The sequence below is a fragment of the Trachypithecus francoisi genome, unplaced genomic scaffold (genome assembly GCF_009764315.1).
Source record: "Trachypithecus francoisi isolate TF-2019V2 unplaced genomic scaffold, Tfra_2.0 Lachesis_group12, whole genome shotgun sequence".
Lineage (NCBI taxonomy): Eukaryota > Metazoa > Chordata > Mammalia > Primates > Cercopithecidae > Trachypithecus > Trachypithecus francoisi.
In genome coordinates, this window is record NW_022681457.1 from 106,645,230 (window position 1) to 106,666,126 (window position 20,897).

The 20,897-nt window shown below is 50.8% G+C and overlaps 1 protein-coding gene across 1 annotated transcript in view; it reads right to left on the bottom strand.

Annotated features, from left to right (window-relative positions):
- The window catches only part of IGSF21 (immunoglobin superfamily member 21), a 269,631-nt gene that overhangs the window by 87,078 nt on the left and 161,656 nt on the right, over positions 1-20,897 (bottom strand). The window contains exon 3 of the mRNA XM_033228095.1: positions 2,097-2,218. Within this exon, the coding sequence (XP_033083986.1) occupies positions 2,097-2,218 (122 nt within the window). The remainder of the gene's footprint in view (positions 1-2,096; positions 2,219-20,897) is intronic.

Sequence of the window (20,897 nt, forward strand, 5' to 3'; positions counted from 1 at the left end):
CAATTGTGCAAAGCCAGTCACGTCAAGCCTGCTTTACAGGCAAAGAACCGGAAGCAGAGAGAGAGAGGTTAAGGCTCTCGTCCCAGGTCATTCAGTAGGCAGAGACTGAGCTGGGATTTGCATCTGGATCTTCTGGTAGCAGGACTTGCCCTTGAGGCTCCAGGGAGCAGGAGAGGGTGGGGCTCAAGAATGTTCTAGATGGTCCCTGGATTTCTTTCTTAGCTAGAAATCAGAACCAAGGAATCCTAGAGGCCATGCTGGTGGCAGTAGGTGGCTTGGTGAGGAAGGAATTCTCAGAGACACAGTGACGGGCAGGGGTGGTCTGGGTGGCATTAGGTTTCTGGGAATCGTGGAGATTATTTGGGAGTTCACTTACTACAAAACCATCTGTGGTTTCCAGAATAGCTATTTTCTCCAAAATGAGTTTTTATCTCCTTTTCCATCTTGATTGTAACTGGCTTGTTTTAGGTGTGCTTTAATATTTTAAGAAACCATAATTTCTTTTTGGGAGCAGGTTCAGGAGAAATCATAACTAGATGGATGAAGGAGTTTGTGTGACTGTTCACACACCTCTTCACACACCTTCATGTCCACATTGTCAGCATGGTCCTGGCACAGAGCTCGGAGAGGAGGAGGACTAGTCAGGCTGCCTGGGGAGCACACTCACCTTCCCATTTTCACAAAAGCAGGCAGAGGAGGATGCCTGGGCCAGATTCTCGGTGCAGGGCTGGACTCACCCTTTACAATCTTGGTGTCCCATTTTCTAATTTTACTCAATAGAAAATAAGCCTGAAGGGCCGAGGAGCATAGCCTGAGCTGTCCACTCATTTTGCAAATTTCATTATACACCCACTGTGTGCCAGGCCCTGGGCTGAGAGCTGGGGATGCAAGGTGAAGGAGGAGCACATCCCTTGTCCTCCTGGAGCTCACGGTCACAGAGAGACCCATAGACCATGCTGGAGAGTAGGACCTCCCCTTCCTCCAGGCTCAGAGTCTAAAGACAGCACAGTACCAGGCACTAGCTGAGACATCCACATAGCATGGTGCCACAGTGCACGTCATGTGGGCTTGCTGGCTGCAGTCCCCCTCAGGGTGCCCAGTGCAGCACTGTCCACCTTCAGCTTTGGAGCAGACCACTACTTTCAGGCTGGGCACCTGGCAAAGCATTTGGCGATGTGGCGTGGAAGAGCATGTATGTGCAAAGCTGTGCACTCTTCCTGAATGCAGTGAGATTCCCTCTGAGGAGGGGTGGGGACTGGGGCAGTTGCAGCCAACCAGCTTTGGGGGATCGGTTCAGCTAAGGTGAGGGGTCCCATGGGTGGAATTGCTTGAGTGGGGTTCTGAAGGCTGATGAGGAGTTTACCAGATGACCAAAGGGAGAAAGGCCCTTTGAGAAGAGGGACCAGCGTGTGTTAAGTGTCAAAGGAATAAAATAGGACAAGGATCCTGTGGGGAGTTTGTGGGAAGGAGGTAGAGCCACACACATAAAAAATAGCAGGCTGTAGAAGGAGATGGGGTCGGCTTGATTCTGCTGCCCCGCCTTCTGGAAAAGAGGGATGGGGTAGGAAAATCAAGCATCTCTGAATTGAGCACTGCTTCTCCCCACTCTGCTGCTTTTGACCTGGGAGTCCAGTTTCTTGGGGTCATTCTCTCTTAAGCTCGGGCCCTTATGGCCTTGGAACGCACAAGAAACAGTAGAACATGTTGTATGAGCTTCCAAGCCAGGCAGAACTGCCTCACCGCCGAACGGTCTCATTGCTGCGTGTGTGACTTTAGGCCCTTTGCTCACCCTCTTTGGGCCTCAGTATCTCAATTGGAAATAAATGGAGTTTGGAAAACCCACCTTCCAGGACTGTTGGAGGAGCTGGCAGAGGAGTCCAGTCAGAAGAGCTGGCCTGGCCCTCTCCTGCCTCTTCCCTACAGGGGATGTCCCTCCAGGGAATGAGTCCCACTTCCACAAGGGGAGCCCACGGTTCTGCCTTCCAAGCCCAAGAGCACCAAGGGATTGATGTGAAAGGGCTGGAGAACTGCCCTCTGCTCCACTCCGCATCCCTCCTCCCTTCCCCCACTGTCCCCTCGCCACCACAGGCCCTCACCTCACAGTGGACTGGTACACCAGGTCCTCTCGCTTGCGGTAGTTCTCCATGTGTGAGTAGTTGGTGGAGAACATGGCGTCAAAGGTAAAGATCTTCTGCTTGATGGTGCCGCCATCCGTCACCTGCCACAGAGCACAGAGATAGCCACCTGTGAGTGCTCAGCCAGCCCTGGTCACCCCTTTCCCCAGGACACTGAGAAGATGCAGGCAGGAAGCCCAGAAGAAGGACAGCTCCCATCCTGAGAATAAGGTAATCACCGAGGGCTTCCTGGAAGCAGTGATGTTTAAGTTGCCCCCTGAAGGAAGAGTAGGAGCCAGCCTGGCAACAGGTGGGAGTTTTCCAGGCAGAGGGAATAGCAAAGGCCCTGCGGCAGAAAAGAGCCGTATGTGCTCAGGAGAAGCTTGCTGCCTTCACAGCACCTGGAGCAGAAAGGAAGTGGGATGAGAAGAGGCTGTGAAGAAAAATGTGGGCCAGATCATGAAGAGTCTCCACAGCAAAGGAGTTCAGCTTCTCCTGAAGGCAGTGGGCCCCGGGGCCAGGCTTAGATTTGATTTACAAGCTCCTCTGGCTACAGATTGAGGACGAATCGAAAGGGGCAAGACTAGAGGCAGGGAGCCCAGGAGGAGGCCAGGAACCCAACATCTCGGCATGGGTGATGCAGAAGGGGACAGCGTGGGGCACTTGCCCTCCTCTTGGGATGGGCCAGGAGGGAGGACATGAAGTCCCCATTTCACCTAAGAATGCAGAAGTGGGAGAAGGCAGGGAGGTGGTGATGAAGCCAGCGCTGGAAGCCCAAGGCTGCCGGGCTCTCCCGCTGTTCACGGCTGATGGAAAGCGGACCCAAGCGTCCCGTGCCCTCAGCTGCCGCCCGCCCGCCTCCCCACATCTGCGCTGCCTCCAGCTAATGAAAGTGTTACTCCACAAAGCAGCAAGGTATGTGTTGTCACTGTCTCAATTATTTATCTGTTTACTCGGCTGCAGTTTTCCGCTTGTCTCAGCAACTCTATTATAGACTGGGAGCTTGCAGCCTCTCGCAGCTCAGCTGGGCTCCACGCTAACAGCCTGCAATGGGGAGGCCTCATGCCTGGGCCTCGAGAAGTGAAATTAGCTTCCTGCAGCTCTGCGTGGTGGAGGCAGCGGGGAGAGGGGCTGGGAGAGGGGTGGCTAGGGACGGGTGTCTCCAAGGGGCTGGGCTGGGGGGATGCTGAAAGCAGCTTCCCCAGGCTAAAAGATGAGGATTGGAGTGTGAATCTGTCCCCCTGTCTCCTGCCTGGGGGTACTGGCCCTGGACACAGCTGGGCTCCTCTCAGCACATAGGTACCCAAGCTGACTTGGACCACATCTCTCTGGCCTAGGTGGTGTTGCTACTGGGAGAGACTCCATGCATCTGACCAGCACTGGTTGAGTACCAGCTGTGCGCAGACACAGGCTACATCTGTACCAGTCACTTTCCGTAGACTGCAAGCTTGGTAAAGAGTAAGGTGGCCTCTGTGAGGACCGGGGATGGTTAGAATCATGAGAAGGCCTTCGCAGGCTCTGGAACCCTGAGAGGAAGCAGCAGTGAGACTTCCCAGGGCCACGGCTTCTCCTCACCCCTCCATAATCCCACACCCCTCCTGTCTCTGTCGGGACTTAGCGACATGCACAAGTGTCACTTTCTTCCCTTCTGAGGGCGTGGCGCTTTCTGACCATGTGCAGAGGGGAGACAGAGGACCACTTCCTCTCACCTGGCCGCTTCTGCACCACAGGCCCAGCTTCTGAAATGGAACCATGAGAGTGGAGGGAGATAGAGGAGGAAGGGGACAGGAGGATTCTCCTCTCCTCTTGGGATCCATGTTTGCACTCACCCCAAGAAAGATGCCCACCCCTAACCAACCACAGCTTGACTCTGCGTCCACTGTCATCACCCAGAAAAATGTCCCTGAGCTGACTGTCTGGCTTGGCATGAGTTGGAGAAGAGAGTTGGCTGCACTTGGGATCAGAGCTTCCATTGCCCCACCTCCCAATGTCCCAGCCTGGGGTGGGGGCCAAGACCCTCCAGGGGCTCCTCGTTCTCCATGCACCCCCTTCCCATCCCCGCCTCTCCCATTTGACTTTTATAGAGCCACCAAAGTACCTTTAAAGCAGGGCCTTTTCACTTGGGGGGTGATTTTGCTCACCAGGGGACATACGGCAAGCTCAGGAGACATTTTTGGTTGTCACGACTGGGGAGGAGAGGTGCGGTTTGGTACTCTTGTGTAGCCGGTAGAGGCTAGGAAGCTGCTGATGATCTCACGATGTCCAGGACCGCCCCCTGCCGACCTCCCAAGAATTATCTGGCCCCCAAATGTCAACAGTGCCCAGGTGGAGAAACCCAGCTTTAAGCCCATCGCATTATGTGGCCATACCAGGTCCCTGGGAACAGAGCTGAATAGACAAGTATGTTCCCACGTTGCAGATAAAGAAACTGAGGCTTGGAGAGGCAAAATGAGTCAGCTGAGGTCCCACACTGGGTTCCTGACAAGTGTCTGCCTTCCGGACCAGAGTTCACATCCCATCCCACCAGGCTGGAAGAGGCTGAGAGTGAACTGAATGCCTCTCAATGTTCCTTTCCACCCCTGGTGGCCGGGCTCATTAGGAGAAAGGATGTCAGAATCTCAGTGGAGGTGTGAGGATTTTTCTCCCAAAGTCATAAAGCGGAAGGCATCCTGCCCGTTTAGCTGGCAGCCCGTCTTCTGGCCTTGCCTCTCTTCAGGTACTGCTTTTTTATCTCCTCCTAAAATGCGGCAGCCCTTATCGTCCCAATCTCAAATTTCACTCCATTTTTTTTATTACACAAAAGAGAAAAAAATCTGTCAGTAAAACTGTCTCCTCAAATTTATTCGCTGAGACTGAGGGTTTTATTACTAGGAAAATACACCCGCACCCCACACGTCCACACACATACCCACACACCCCAGATAAAGCGCTGAAGAATTATCCGAGTCGTAAATCGCTGTTTCAGGCCGAGGGACAGGGGAGTTTCAAGGACGAGCCTAGTTTTCCTTTGGTTTTATTTACATCTGTTTCTCTGGGGCTGTGTCTGGGGCCTCACTGTCAGCCGGAGGAGTAAATAACTGCTTCTGTGAAACCTGCTTCAGGCAGCTGGAGACAAGTGCTTATCTCCACTGCAGCGTGAGGGATCTGGAGGGCAGGCCCCACTGTCCCAGCTCTCTGTGGTACACACTCCCTCCTCCCTCAGCCTCCTGGAAGGTAAAGGAAATGGGAGACTCAGACACACTCAGGTCCCAGGCCAGCGGGCGAGCAGCTATTTGCAAGGATGTTATTCTCTGGTTCTTGGTGATTAGAGGACCCAAGAAAGAGGCCAAGTGGGAGTGGGGGATTAGTACATGCTGTGGACAGAAGGTGTGGTGGGTGTGCTGGAAGATACCTCGCCTTTAATTCTAGAAACATTTCTCCACACCTGAGACATACAAGGGCAGTTGCAGCCTCACGACAGAGAAGGAAATACATTTCAGACACAGTCGCAGTCCATTATGACCTTATTCACAAGAGGTACACAGTCCACAGTTAGCTGAGGTTCCAGAGTCAGTAAGATAATGGCTGCAGCAGCAACAGGTAATGACCCAGTGTTATCCAACAATGTTCTGATGCTTCTGAAGGAGCCAAGAATCCCCTTGGAGGGAGAGGTGATCATGGAAGGCTTCCTGGAGGAAGTAGGCTCTTTTCAGGGAGTGCTCGGTCCTAGGCTGGCTCTTTCTGCCTATGGGAGGCTTTGGACCATAAAGCAAGGCTGATTTCCTCCATCCCCAGTGGAATGTTTGATTTTGGTTCCTAATTTTGTGCTCTTGAAGAAGTCATTTCACCTCCCCTACTCTCAGTGTCCTCATCTGTGAAATGGGGATAAGGCAACATTCCTCCCTGTGAGGATTACATGAACCTAGTAGAGTCCCTGGTGGGTGGGAAGTGCTCACTCATGGGGTATTTTCACAAGCACTCACGCTTTTCTGGACCATCTCTTTTTCTGTGTCCCTCCCCACCCTCCAGATCTCTTTCTGTCTATGGGGCTGGAGAGCAAACTGTCTCTTGCTAAAATTCAGTAAATGAAAGAAGGGAGCCCACACCCAGAGAGGGAGGCAGGTGGGAGGTGCCAGAAGGCTGGGTTGTGTCTATAAGGAGTGGGGTGCAGAGAGCAGGGACCAAGAATTTGCTAGTAGCCATCATAGCAGCTTCAAAACAGAGTGCAGGGATGCCCTGAGCGAGTACCTGGAGGCAAGCAAGTCTCATGGGCTCTGAGAGGCTCCCATGGTGCCAGTGGGCAGGGACCACCAGGCCAGGGCAGACCAACAACCGCAGAGCTGACAGGGCAGACAAGGTAGGCCAAGCCCTGAGGATGTATGGGTTTGCCTGGCCACAGAGCGAGAGGCACTTCTGAAATGAATCATTTCATTCACTCCATATTCAACAGACTTTTGTTGAACAAACAAACAGGTCCTTGAATATGAGCTGCTCCTAGAACATAAGCTCTACAAGGATGGGTGTTTTGTTGTTGTTGTTGTTATTGTTTTGTTTTGTTTTGTTTTTGAGATGGAGTCTTGCTCTGTCACCCAGGCTGGAGTATAGTGGCACGATCTTGACTCACTGCAAGCTCCATCTCCCAGGTTCACGCCATTCTCCTGCCTTAGCCTCCCAAGTAGTTGGGACTACAGGCACCTGCCACCACACCTGGCTAATTTTTTTGTATTTTTAGTAGAGACGGGGTTTCACCATGTTAGCCAGGATAGTCATGATCTCCTGACCTCGTGATCTGCCCGCCTCGGCCTCCCAAAGTGCTGGTATTACAGGCGTGAGCCACTGTGCCTCGCCGAAGATGGGGTCTTTATCTGTCCTGTTCATTGCTTTGTTTCCAGAGTTTAGCAAATGGCACTTGCTCAATAAATATCTGCTGAAGGAATCAATGAGTGAATGAATGAGTTGAGACCTTACCACGTGCCAGGCACTGGGAATACCATGAAGAAAAGGGAAAAGGCCCTTGCTGCTCTGCGATAGACTGGCCCCAGGACAGCCTGCTGTGCCTGGACCCTGATCTGTCTGGGACTCCCTGGTAAGAGTAGTCTGGCCCAGGCGGGACAGTGGCCTCAGACCACCCCCAATGTGAGGCTCCAAAAGGAACCAGCAGGGTTTCTCTTTCTTAAAGCTCCCAGCATCAATGATATTCTGTGCAGGAAAGCATCCTAACCCTGCAAAGGGTACACCTGGACCAGACAGAAGAAGCTGTGCATGTAGTTATGCAAAAGAATCTGCATCCTAGTCAGTGCCTACACAGGCTGAGTGTCCCCCAGCCCTCCCTTCCATTGTTCCTTGGAATCTCAGGACTGTAAGCTCCAGAAGCCATGTGTCCCAGAGCCTAGCACAGTGCCTGGCATATGAAGGGTTGCTGAATAAGTGAACTATACCAAGAGACATGTGTCATCATCCACAATTGCAGACAGAGGAACCACAGCCAAGAAAAAGGCAAGTGAACTGCCCAAGGTCACACAGTTATTATACTTATAATAGTAAACAGCAGAGCTGACCGGTCAGCATGGATTAGTCCAAAAGAAGAGAGCAAAAGACCTACTGTGAGGCTGGGGATATGGAAAATGTGCAGAGGCTTTTGGGGTCATACAGCTCTGGATTCAGATCCCAGCTATGCCACTCAGTTGATTGCTCGGTGATGTCGGAGAGTTCTGTGTGCCTCTGTTTCCTCATCTTCAAAATGGGAAGGATGATGCCTCCCTGTAAGGCACGTGTGTGAGATTTCAGCGCATATGAGTGAACACACAGAGAGCCCGGGGGATTGCTTGGCATGTGGTAGTAGTAACGTGATGGAAATAATAATAGCTGGCATGCATTTGTGCCTACCCTGTGCCAGATATTGCTTGCAAACATCAACTCATGTCATCGTAACAGAAAGTACTCCATCATATTAGCTATTATGTATTTTTTCTTAAGTCCAAAGTAGGGAGGTTGGTCAGGGTAGGTGGACTGCAATGATGGCAGCAGACCGTAACATAGGTTCTTAAGAACAGGTGTCTCTTTTCCCACCCATCCTGAGAGCATCTCAGCCAGGAATTCCCCAAATGACCAGCTACACTGTGTAGAAGTTTCTGAGAGGCAGAGAGCTAGGTTCTAAGTCCCAAAGGTTGTCTCTGCACTGTTCCTCTCTCTGAGACTCAGTTTCCCTAAATGTTCCATGAGGAAACTGAGGACTCTTCGCTACCCTGAATGCCCACAGTGTTCTGATTCTAGAAGAGTCAGCCTACAGATCACAGTTTCTCATGCTCCAGAGCTGCCAGACCCCACCTCTGGGCCCCGGCTGCCCCCGACCCCAACCAGCAAATCTGGCTGCAGCCAAGCCAGGTTGCTTTACAAGTAGAGTCATCAAAATGTGGCCGGTGAACTTAGTCCAACCAGCAGTGTGAAAGTCTGCCGACCGGCCTGGCTCTTTAATTTGAAAAATAAATAAGTCTCCAACTTCGGCTGCCTCACTCATGTCCCTGGGTGCCGTCATCCGAAAAAGAAAAAAAAAGAAAGGGGGAAAATATCACCTCCCCCCACCTTCCCAACCTCGTTCTCTATGTGTTCCACAAAACCAATTACAGGTTGGAAATAGCTGTAATAAACTTGATATCCCACTTATGGGCCAATCCCGCCATGGCTGGAAAGTGTAATAGTGGCAGAGAGTGAAAACTGCTGGTGTATTTTGCTGGAGCTGTTTAAATTGCCTGCCTACATTATCCCAACTCCTCTCCAGCCGGAAAGGAATTTGCTCTCCTGGAAATGGAGCAGCTGAGGTCTCCGTGTCCAGGCAGCGTGAGAGAGTGTTTGCAAGGAGGGTTTTAATGAACTGTTTAGATATAAAGGAGCGGATGGCGCCTGGGATCTTCAGCCCAGCACAGCTTCCAATCCCAGCCTGGGCAAAAGGTGCTCCCTGGCTGTAAACAGCCTGAGGCGATACCTGCCTTTCATGGTAGTATGGGGTAAAGGGCCTTAAGTCAGATAATGCAAGAGATGAATGAGGGCTAGAAAGCGACTCAGTTCTACTGTGGGTGCTTCACTCCCTGGCTCTGGGTTCTCAGAAAAGTCACTGATTGTCTCGAAGCCTCAGTTTCCTCATCTGTAAAGAGAGGGATATTAATCAAACTCACGCCCCAGAGTTGTAAGAAATACTAAAAGAAACAAACATACGTAAAAGCATCTTGTAAAATGCAAAGGAAAGTGGACATTGCTGTTAGTGTGAATTTATTGCTCAGCTTCTAGACTGTGGGAGGTGATGAGCAAATCTAGAAACTTCTGTCATGCAACTATCATGTGGGAGTCCCTTGCTCATCTCACTTGATCCCAGGAGCCTAGCACGGGAACTGGCATGTAGTACATGCTCAATGTGCATTTGTGGAATGAACCAATGAGTCAGTGAAGGAAGGAATTCCCTGTTCACTTAAGCAGATCTGCCGCCATCCCAGCCACTCAGAAAGTATGCCTAGAAAACTCCCTGCAAGACTGGGCACAAAGATGGCACTAGACCAAGTCAACCTCAGGTTAGAGCTTGAGTCCACTGGTGCCTTTGTGAGTTTGTTTATTGCTTGAGGTCCTTTCAGGAGCTGTGCTTGGTGCTGGGAGTATGGCTGTAAACAAAGCAGATGAGGACAGTGGGAAAACTTCCTCATCCCTCCTAAATTTCTGAAACATGTGCTTTCCAACTCCTCCAGTGAAGCCTGAAGCCCAGGATGGGACTTCATTTTGTTCAATGTTGCATCCCCGATTATAGAACAGAGTCTGGTACTTAGAAGACCCTCCCTTGTTCAACATTTTTTTTTATAGAAATGAAATTCTTTTTTTTTTTTCATGCAAAACTCATGGCCAGAGAAGGGATGCCATTTGCGCTGATTCCCAGTTAGGAGGTGGTGAAGTGGAGAGCTTCGAACCTGGATCTGATTCCAAAGTCCAGACAGGAAGTGGCTCAGGTAGTAGAGTTGGATTTAGTTTTGGGCAGGGGGACAAGAAAGGGAGTAGGTATTCTAGGGAGAGGACAACCAGGGCAGGGGTGTTGAAGGAAGAGGTGAGGAGAATGAAGGCAGAGAGGAAGCCCGGGAGAATGATGCAGCCGCATGGCCGCCTGCTGTGTAGGGGGAGGGGCACAGGGTTCTTGCCTTTCTTGTTGCCATAACGACCCTGGACCACTCTTCCCCTAAACCTCCCTGCCCACCTGTTCTCCACCCTGAAACTGCTCTTGCAGTTCCTAGGCCTGGGAGCTGGGCCAGAGAGGCAGCCTCACAGAGGATAGGGCAGGCTGTGTCCTCCCCAAGGGGGCCTGGGGGAAGAGGATGCCAGATTCCCAAGGACAAGAAGAGGCAGAAAATCCTCAAGTCAGGTGCCACCCACCTCTCTGGGCAGCCCCTGCTCTCCCTTGTGGGCCCCGGTTTCTGGCAGGGCTGGGCTCAAGGTAATTGGCTTCCCCTGGTGTGTGTGGGAGCTGGTTTTGACAGAGACAGCTGGTGTCATAAATTGCCTGTCTCATCTGGTTACCGTGCGATGGCAGACAGCAGCTCAGAGATGGGCCTGGGGGCTGGGGGGAGAGTGGCAGGGAGGAGAGCGGCTGCAGCTTCTTTGTGGGCCCCACACCCCACATGTGGGCAGATGCTCCTGCAAGTGTGAGGAGGTGTGTGCCACTGCTGTGAGCTGGGGCCCCAGCCCCCGTGGGTGAGCCTGCTGTGAACGAGGAAGCCTGTGTTCTACGGGGTATGGGCGTGCAGACGTGCGTCAGTAGAGATGACTGTACAAATAGGTGTGTTTCCAGGCTGCATACGAGGCTGCACGTATGTGTGCAAGGCAAAGTAATAATGAGAATGTTCATGCGTAGTTTTAGATGTCTGCACAGGGAAGACCAGGAGGTCTTACAGGGAGTGTAAGAGAGTGTGTGCAGGCATTTTCAGGGCTGCGTGTCAGTTTATAGACTCAAGTGTTGTGCGTGCACAATGCCTGCACCCACAGCTGTAAGTGCAGTTATATACCCTGCTCCTCACTCTGGGAAAGGGTGTGTGTTTGTGTGTGCGTGTAAGGGAATGAGTTTCTGGCAAATGTCAGGTCGTATCTACCAGGGCGGGGGATGTCATGCCAACTCTGCTCCCTTGCCATGTCCCAGGCCCAGACAGGCTCCCATCAGTCGAACACAAAGCCCATATTCATGACCCAGCCACCTGAGTCTCCCAAACTCTATCAGACACATGCATGGGAGCTCTAAGACCTCCTTCTCCACCTCCTGTGCAGCACCCTGCTCCCTCTTCATGCTTTAGGGACTAGCAGACAGGAAGCAGGGGAAATAGAAAGGGCCTCAGATAGATGCCAGACACTCAAACTTCAGTGCACAGTGGGATCACCTAGGCCAGAGTGGGGGTGGGATTTGAATATGTCAGTTTCCTCAGAAGCCCATCCTAGGTTCAAATTCAGCGAGTCCTGAGTGCAGTCTTATTCTGCATTTTTAGCAAGCTTCATCGGGTCATTTGGATACAGGGGTCAGCAACCACAACCGGAGACACTGTCCTGAACCCCCAGGACCACTCCTCACCAGGGCCTCTTTACAGCTTTCCCAAGGGGGCCATCAACTGCCAGACCCTTGGTGCCCTAGGAGGTCATTCAGAGTAGAAGCGCCCTTGACCATCCCATTTAGGTCTCTCACCTTACAGAAGGCAAAGCCAAGGCTCAAAGAGGGGAGGGGCATGCCCAGGCTCACAGAGGGAGGTGGCAGCAGAGCTGGGAGCCAGGCGCTGGGCTCTGAAGCACATCCTCTTTCCACCACACCCCCAAATCCAGATGCTTGGAATCCAGACCCTAAAAGCCCAGGTTCACCATTGAGTGCTGGACAGCTGCAGCACCTGAGATATTCAGGTTCCTCCTTCAGACCAGGTGATCACGTCCAGCTCCTTGCTGCCTCCTCCCTGCCTTCCGACAAGTATGCTCTTGGAAAATCCCAGCATTAGAGACAGGGTTCAGGGTCACATGGCTCACCCCTAAAGAGAGGGGCTCAGGGGCTCTTTCCCAGCTTAACAAATACCCTCCCCTCTTGTATTCTGAGGAGGAAAGAGGAGGGACTTATTCAGCCACCTGTGTCTCCATGACAGCCACTCTTTTTTTTTTTTAGATGGAGTCTCACTCTGTTGCTGAGGCTAGAGTGCGGTGGCACCGTGTCAGTTCACTGCAACCTCCGTCTCCTGAGTTCAAGCAATTCTCCTGCCTCAGCCTCCCGAGTAGCTGGGATTACAGGTGTCCGCCACCATGCCTGGCTAGTTTTTATTTTTTTTTTTAGTAGAGACGGGGTTTCACTATGTTGACCAGGCTGGTTTCGAACTCCTGACCTTAGGAGATCCACCCACCTTGGCCTCCCAAAATGTTGGGATTCCAGGCGTGAGCCACTGCACCCAGCCGAAAGCCACTCTTCACTATGCACCCTCAGTGTGCATTCTTGTAACCCGAGTGACCTCAGCTTCCCATTCATTCACTCACCTGTTCATTCATTCATTCACTCACCAGTTCATTCATTCATTCATTCATTCACTCACTCACTTGTTCATTCATTCATTCATTCATTCATTTGTTCATTCATAAACATCTCCTGTGGGCCAGGCCTGTGGACAGAGGGGTCATCAGGGAGTCCACAGAATGGGTGAGGTGGAGGTTGGGGTCGGGAGAGAAACATTAGCAGCAGGTGCTTGGGACATAGAGTGGAAACGGCGCCGGGGTGGGGGTCGGAAACCTCTGCCAGGGAGGGTCCAGGGCAGGCCCTGCCCAGAAGGGGACCCTGAGCCCTGCTTTGGAGGATGAAGCAGAGCCTTTGGGGCAGACAGGAGGAGAACATGGGGGCCCCCAGGCATCAACAAGAAGGCAAGGCTTGGGCAGAGAGTGAGGGGAATTCAGGACAAGTTCTGGGGGTGCTGTGTGGAAGGGCCTAGTGTGGGAGGGTCATGGGTCACACGTGTGGAGTCTGGGTTTGGTAGTGGTTAGGCTCTGGAGTCAGACCTCTAAGTTCAAGTCAATTTGAGGTCTCCTATCTCCCTGTCTCAGTGTCCTTACCTGTAAAACGAGGATAGCAGTAGCACCACCTTCTAGGGTGGAGGATGAATCAGATTCTTTCCTATAAAGTGCTTAGGAGGTGTCTTTCACTTGGGAGGACAAGGCGGGTGGATCACCTGAGGTCAGGAGTTCGAGACCAGCCTGGCCAACATGGCGAAACCCCGTCTCTACTAAAAAAAAAAAGTACACAAAATTAGCTGGGCATGATGGTGGGCACCTGTAATACCAGCTACTCGGGAGGCTGAGGCAGGAGAATTGCTTGAACGAACCTGGCCGGTGGAGGTTGCAGTGAGCCGAGATCATGCCACTGCACTCCAGCCTGGGCGACAGAGCGAGACTCTGTCAAAAAAAAAAAAGGAGGTGTCATTCGCGTAGTACACATGCTATAACTGAGTGCTGTTAGCTGTAAAATGCTAATAATAATGCATATTATTATTGCTATTATTTTATTGGAGGGAAATGGGGAACAATTGAAGGCTTCAGACAGGAGAGTGACCAGCTCTATCGGTATCAGAGAAATCCCCCGGCTGCAGTGTGAATAGTAGAACTGGTGGCAATTGGGAAGAGGCATTGGGTTAGAGAGAAGAGACCACTTTTCCAGCCCTTCTTTCAGGTCTGCAAACTTGATTTTTGGATCCCACCAGTCAACAGGGCAGGTGCTGGGGTGGGAGCATGGCAGAGTCCTATCTGATCCCAGTATCTGTATACCTGTGTGCGAGGCTCTGGCCCACATCCCCTGCCTGTGACACCCCCTACAATCTCTCCCCCGGTCATGCTCAGCATTCAGTCCCCATGTTACCTCCCTGGGCTGCCGGTCAGTAGGCACACCTGTGTAGACAGGTTGTGTTCAGCAAGGGTTCATCACGGGACAGATGCCCGGCTTATACCAGTCTGGCTGACCAATGCAGTCAGAAGGGGCTGCCAGTCCTTGGGGAGGGACCTGACTGTGCCAATCTGCCTGGCCCACCCCACTCAGCAGGTGCTGTGCACAATTGGGCCTGTGTCAGCATGATCGGCCGCCGGCAGACCCGTGGCAGATCAGCGGCCTGCGCCAGTCTGCCCACCTGCTAAACGAGGGGCGGGCGCACCGGCAAACATTGCTAGGTTGGCATATCCTGTCTGCTGTAATTAACACATGGCATCAGGGCAGCCCAGCCCAGTGAAGCCCGTCTGTCCATCTGCCGGCTGTTCCTGGGAATCAGCACTTTACCACGAGCCCCAGCAGCCAGTTGGAGAGGAAGAACACTGAGCTAGGAGCCAGGAGACCTGGGTCCATCTCTGCCCAGCCACTCACTGGTAGTGGATGCTGGGAAGTTTGCATTCCCTCTCTGGGCCTTGGCTCCCCCATCCGTTAAATGGGATGGGGATGGCTGATCTCTATGTTCTCTTCCTGCTGTTCTATGGGGGTGGCGTTGGCAATAGGCAAGTTCTGGGTGGCAGAATTCTGCACTTGAGGGGTTATGCTAGAGCTTAGGTAGGCCCTACTCATTGCTTCCTTCATTCCACAAAGAGTTACTGTGTCCCTACTATGTGCCAGGGATATTGCCATGAATAAGACAATGTCCCTCTTCTCCTCGAATCCACATTCTACTGTCAGGAGACAGATACCTTAAATTAAGGAAGATGGAAGAGATGTATCAGTTAGAGAGAACTGCCATGCAGACCTTAACATCGGGTGATGGCTAGAAGAGATGGGTGACCAGGGGAGGGCAGCCTCAGAAGGTCACATGTAAGCTGACGTCCAAATGAGGAGGCGGGGCCCCGCTTGCTTAGAAGAATCAAGTTGCTTCCTGCCAGTTCCCCATGGGCTCCTCTTTATTCACTGCTTCTTGTTTGATCCCAGGGACCCCTGTCTGGATAGTGCTGTCTGCGTTTTATAGATGAGGCTCAGAGATAAGCCCCAGCTTAGTTCTACAGCCTCATGTTTTCTTCCCCCAACATTTGATTATGAACATTTCCCAACATGCAGGAAAGTGTCAAAAACTTTAAGGCAAACACCCATATACCTATTACCTGGCTTCCACAATTAAAATGTGAACATGGGTTGGGCGCGGTGGCTCATGCCTGTAATCTCAGCACTTTTGGAGGCTGAGGCAGGCAGAATGCTTGGGCGAAGGAGTTTGAGATCAGCCTGACCAACATGGTGAAACCCTGTCTCTGCTAAAAATACAAACATTAGTCAGGTGTGGTGGGGGCGCCTGTAATCCCAGCTACTCAGGAGGCTGAGGCACGAGAATTGCTTGCACCTGGGAGGCAGAGGTTACAGCGACCTGAGATCGTGCCACTGCACTCCAGCCTGGGCGACAGAGTGAGACTCTGTCTCAAAATAAAATAAAATAAATAAATAAATAAATAAATGCAACCATGTTTGCTTTATCATATCTTCCCCTACCCTCCATTCATCCCTCTTGATGCAGCCACACAGCCTTATTGATCTGATGACTTCCAAAGTGAGCTGCAGACACCCGTACAGTTTACTCCTAAACCCTCTATTTAGAGTTCAATATTTATTTACAATTCCTTTTCTTTTGAGGTCAAATTTACATATAATGAATTGCACACATCTCAAGAGTACAACTCAGTGCTCTTTTTGAGTTTTGGCAAATGCATGCACCAGTGTAAGCTGAGCCTGTCTCAGGATGCAGAACACTACTGTCACTCCAGAAAATTCTCTCTGCTCCTTCCCAGCCAAACCTCACCCGAGAGATGATCATTATTCTGATCTGTTTTTCACATTTTATCCTGTTCTAGAATTTCGTATCAACGAATTATACGGTACGTAGTTTCCAATGAAGGCTCTTTTCTCCCAGCATCATGTTTTTGAGATCCACCCCTGCTGTGTGTGTACCATGGTTTATTCCTTTTAATCACTGAGTAGTATGCCATATCAAGGAGACATCACGTTTGTTTAGCTATTCTCTTGTTAAAAGGCACCTGGACAGTTTCCAGGTGGGCTCTGCTATGCTTCAAGCTGCTAAGAACATTCTTACACAAGTTTTCTTTCTTTAAAAAAAAAAATCACATGTTTTCATTTCTCTTGCTACCACTTTGTTTGACAAAGGGTCAGTTCAATCCAACAAGGCTTCCCTGAGCACCTACTATGTGTCAGCCCCTGTGCTAGACACAGAGGTCAGTGAGTCTCAGCTAGGGCGGGGGAGTTTGGCCTCCAAAGGCCCCACGCAGGCACAGAGCATCAGAGTGGACAGGAGGGCCTGCCAGGACCAAGTGCTCTGTGCCTGGCACTGTATTTCATCCTTGCAACAGCCCCACGGGATTCACCTTGTGGCCCCAATCTTCAAAGGAGGCAACCGAAGCCAGAGTGATGGAGTGATCTGCCCAAGACAAGAGGCAGGAGCTGGGCCTCAAATTTGGGGTGACCCCAGCCTTTGTCCTGCACGACACAGGGATGACATCTTTTCTTGGTTCTGCACAATGCAGAAGCAACAGCCCAGGGAGGCCAGGCGATCTATTCAAGGCCACCAGGCAGTACGGTGACAAGAACATGGGTCCCTGGGTCTCTCAGTCCCGGCTCTTTCCCCAGCACCATCTTGGAGACTTCAAAAAAGGTCTACACATTTGTTGAACCAGCATTTATTTACAGAAATTGGACTGGGAGAGCTGAGTTATATAAAAGTCCTGATAATTTGTAAGTATGAGTGTCCTTGTGTGTGACCCACCTGACTTGTCCCTTGCACGTGCTAATCCAGGACCACCAAGTGATGGCCCCAGGAGCCAAGTTGTGAGCCCCTGGCAGGTAGCGGGAAGAGTGGGACCAGTGTTGAGACAGGGAGTCTATGCAGGTCCAAGTCATCTAATTAAAAACAGAAACCCCAGTGTAGATCAAATTAACACAATCTGCAGGACAGATTTGGCCCCAGACAATGGCTTGTGACCCCAGCTCTCAGCAAATGAAGAAGGTGATGATAATGAGAGGAAGGAATATGTGTTGGATGAAAGATGGCACATATTCTTTGAGATTCCTGCATTGAGAGATGGTGGGTTGGCGGGGAGCTGGGGTGGTCTATGATCTCTCCCTTTGAAACTGGATATGTTTGGAGACTGCTTTGACCAGTGGAACTGGCGGACATCACAGACGTGTGCCAATTTCCAAGCCCAAGCCTTAGGGGCTGGAAGCTTTCATTCAGGGCTCTGGGAACAAGCACATCTTGAGCTGCTGCTTAAGACATCTCTTTGTGGCATTAGAGAGATCACCTGGAGAAGGAGGGGGACCTTGCTAAGCCACCCTTCCAGCCATGCCTGCAGGTGGGTAAAGCTGCCTTGACCCCTGCAGATCAGATCAGCCACCCACTGAATACTACCAAGTAATCCCAGTGGACAACAGGGGAAGCATTAGAATTGCTCAGCCAGAGCAGTGGTCAACTTCTTGCCAAGGAGGAGCCCTGTTTAGCACCCACCTGTGCAACAGGAAGTGTGGATGCAACTTCCATCTGACTGTTACAAGGCTCTATTTGACTGAAGCCATTTGGGTTGGGGGAAGAATATTGTGTCAGGTAGGGTCCAGCAGGAAACAGATGTTCCATGAAAGATCATAAATAAGGGGACCTTAATTCCAAGATGATTTACAAAGATATGGGCAGGGCTGAGGAATTCCAATGAGGCATGAGGCAGCACTGGGGCAGGGACCAGTGGGGACTGAAGTACTCTTAGGAGAAAAGGGAAGGGGGCAAAGGAATGGGAGGTCTCCCTGAATCCAAGAGAGCAGCAGCTGAAGAAGAATTCCACCCAAGAGCTTGGGTGGAGGGACCCAGGGGCCCCACCCGAAGGAGCTGGGGAACATTTGGCCACGTTTCCATCTGGCTTCCTGTCTCCTGCATGTGTCTCCCATTGGCCAAACCCAACTGGAAGTTAGCAGGCATGAAAGCCACCTGTACAGGTCATCCTCGGGCACAGAGAAGGAAGGGGAGGGTAGGAGCAGGTCTAGATGGAGGGTCTAGGGAAGATGTGCAGTGGAAGGGCAGATGATACAGACTTTAGTCCAAGAAGCTAAGGGGTTGAGGTTGAGCAGGCACCAAGCATGGGAGGTTTCCATGAGCCCTTGTTCTCATTTTGCTGTCCCATAGTTGGGTGAAGTGAGATCCCTTTCCCCACTGCTCCCCCATCAGACAGTTCCAGGTGAGCATGGGAAGAACAGCATTGTCAGAGAGAAGGTCCCATTAAATTGCCATGTGTCTTCTTATGGCTGCCGCATGTCTGATCACCAAGACATTCCCAGTGGGAGAGGGAGCTGGGCCCACCTCTGCTTCTTATCACAGCCAGGCTCCGTGAATGGGACGGGAGAGCTGAGACAGGAAGGCCAGTTCTCCATCCCCTTGGCTTGCGGAGTAGATCCGAGCTGGTCTTTCTGGAGGTTTGGTTAGGGGATTGGAGACGCCAAGCCCCAGCTTAGATCCCTGGGTCAAGACTGCCTCTCAGATCTACTCCCAGTGTGGTTTCCCAGGGAAGAGCATGAGCGCAGCTTCTAACTCTGCCCAGAGCCTGCAAGAGCTGCACAAAGACCTGTGCCTACAAGGGCTCAGCAGTTGGTTTAAGACTCTGCTGCTGAAATTTGAAATTTGTAATCAGTTTTTAAGAAGAGGCCCCTGTTTTCATTCTGCATTGGGACACACAATTTGGGTAGGTAGCCACTTTTTTTTTTTTTTTTTTTTTTAAAGACAGAATCTCACTCTATAACCCAAGCTGGAGTGCAGTGGTGTGATTTTGGCTTACTGCAACCTCTGACTCCCAGGCTTAAGCGATTCTCCTGCCTCAGCCTCCCCAGTAGCTGGGATTCCAGGTGCATGCCACCACATCCAGCTAATTTTTATATTTTTAGTAGAGACGGGGTTTCACTGTGTTGGCCAGACTGGTCTTGAACTCCTGACCTCAAGTGATCCACCCACCTCGGCCTACCAAAGTGCTGGGATTACAAGTGTGAATCACCGTGCCCAGTCTTTAGGTGGCCAATTCTAATTCCAAGCAAGGAAGAGATTTCTAGGCCTTTCCTTGGCCTGACTCCTTTGTCTAGATCAGTGGACAGCAAATTTTCTCTTTAAGAGGCCAGATAGTGAACATTTTAGGATTTGCAGGCTACATAGCGTCTGTCACAATTAATCAACTCTGCTCTTATAGCATGAAAACAGCCCCAGACAATCCAGAAATGAATGGACATGACTGTATTCCAATAAAACTTTATTTACAAAAACAGATGGTGGACCAGATTTGGCCAAGGGGCCAGAGTCAGGCAACTCCTGGACTAGATTATAAGCCCCTCTTTTCCTCATCTACCTGTCTGATTCTGGCTCATTCTTTGTGACTCAGGTCAACAGCTTTTCCTAATCTCTCCAGGAAGAGTTCAGTTTCTCCTCTTCTGCCCAACCTGACCGAAACCTGCACATATTTACTTATTGAGCCCAAGCTAAGAGGCTAGCTTTGTGATAGGCACAAGGGCCGGAGTGTTGAGCAAGAAGGTGTGGTTATAACCTTCATAGGCGTTTGTCGTAGATACCTGATAGTATCTGGCTATAAACTGCAGAAGGATAGGGGCTGGAACCATTTTGCCCAACACCGTGTGTCTCCAGTCCTAGTATAATGGGGTAAAGAAACAAGTCAGCCAATACCCAAACGCACTGCCATACATTACAATTCTTTCCTTCTAATTGGACCGTGTGAGCCCCTGACTCATCTTTGACTTGGTAGATGTCTTTACCAGAGAGGCTGGGTGATTTTCCATGAGACACAGAGCAGCAGACCAGTGGCGAAGCTTGAATTCAAACTCCCAGGCCAGGTGCATTTCAGCCACACCCAGGAGTTAGACTTAGGCAGTGGGGTCCTAATAGAGTCTGAGAGGTAGCATGGGCAGCTCCTATCTCAGGTCCCAGTGAGAGCTGTGAGCATGTTTTCCCTCCCACCTCATCTGCCAGAGGCTTGGTTTATTTCCTTTGGGAGAGAGGAAGTTCAAGAGTCTGGTGTTGGTTTCCATTATAAGGAAACTGTCCAATAAAAAAAATCACCCAGTATATTAAAAAAAATATATATATTTGCCTGGCTTTAAACAAACACTTGATGTTATTACAGCAACAACAAAAAAATCCCATTTGCTTTTCATTATAGATCTGGTTGTGTTTTGTTTTGTTATCCCCAAACAGCAAGGACTTTATGGGCAGAGTGATTAAAAAAAAAAAGTAAAGAAAGACAAAAAGAAAGAAAAGAAAAGAACAAAAGGAAAGAAAAGGAAAGAAAAGAAAAAGGCGGGGTGTGGTGGCTCACGCCTGTAATCCCAGCACTATGGGAGGCCAAGGTGGGTGGATCACTTGAGGTCAGGAGTTCAAGACTAGCCTGGCCAACATAGTGAAACCCCGTCTCTACTAAAAATGCAAAAATTAGCCAGGCATGGTGGCATGTGACTGTAATCCCAGCTACTGGGGAGGCTGAGACATGAGAACTGCTTGAACCTGGGAGGTGGAGGTTGCAGTGAGGTGAGATCATGCCACTGTACTGCAGCCTGGGCAACAGAGCAAGACTCCATCTCAAAAAAAAAAAAAAAAAAAGAAGAAGAAAGAAAAAGACAGGATTTGGAGTCAGACAATCTTGGGTCTAATTTCAGCTCTACCACTGATTCACTAAGTGACTTAACCCATTCATTTAACTTCTGGAGGCCTCAGCCTGCTTGTCAGTAAAATGGGAATATGATGCCTCCTTCCCAAGGTTGTGGCA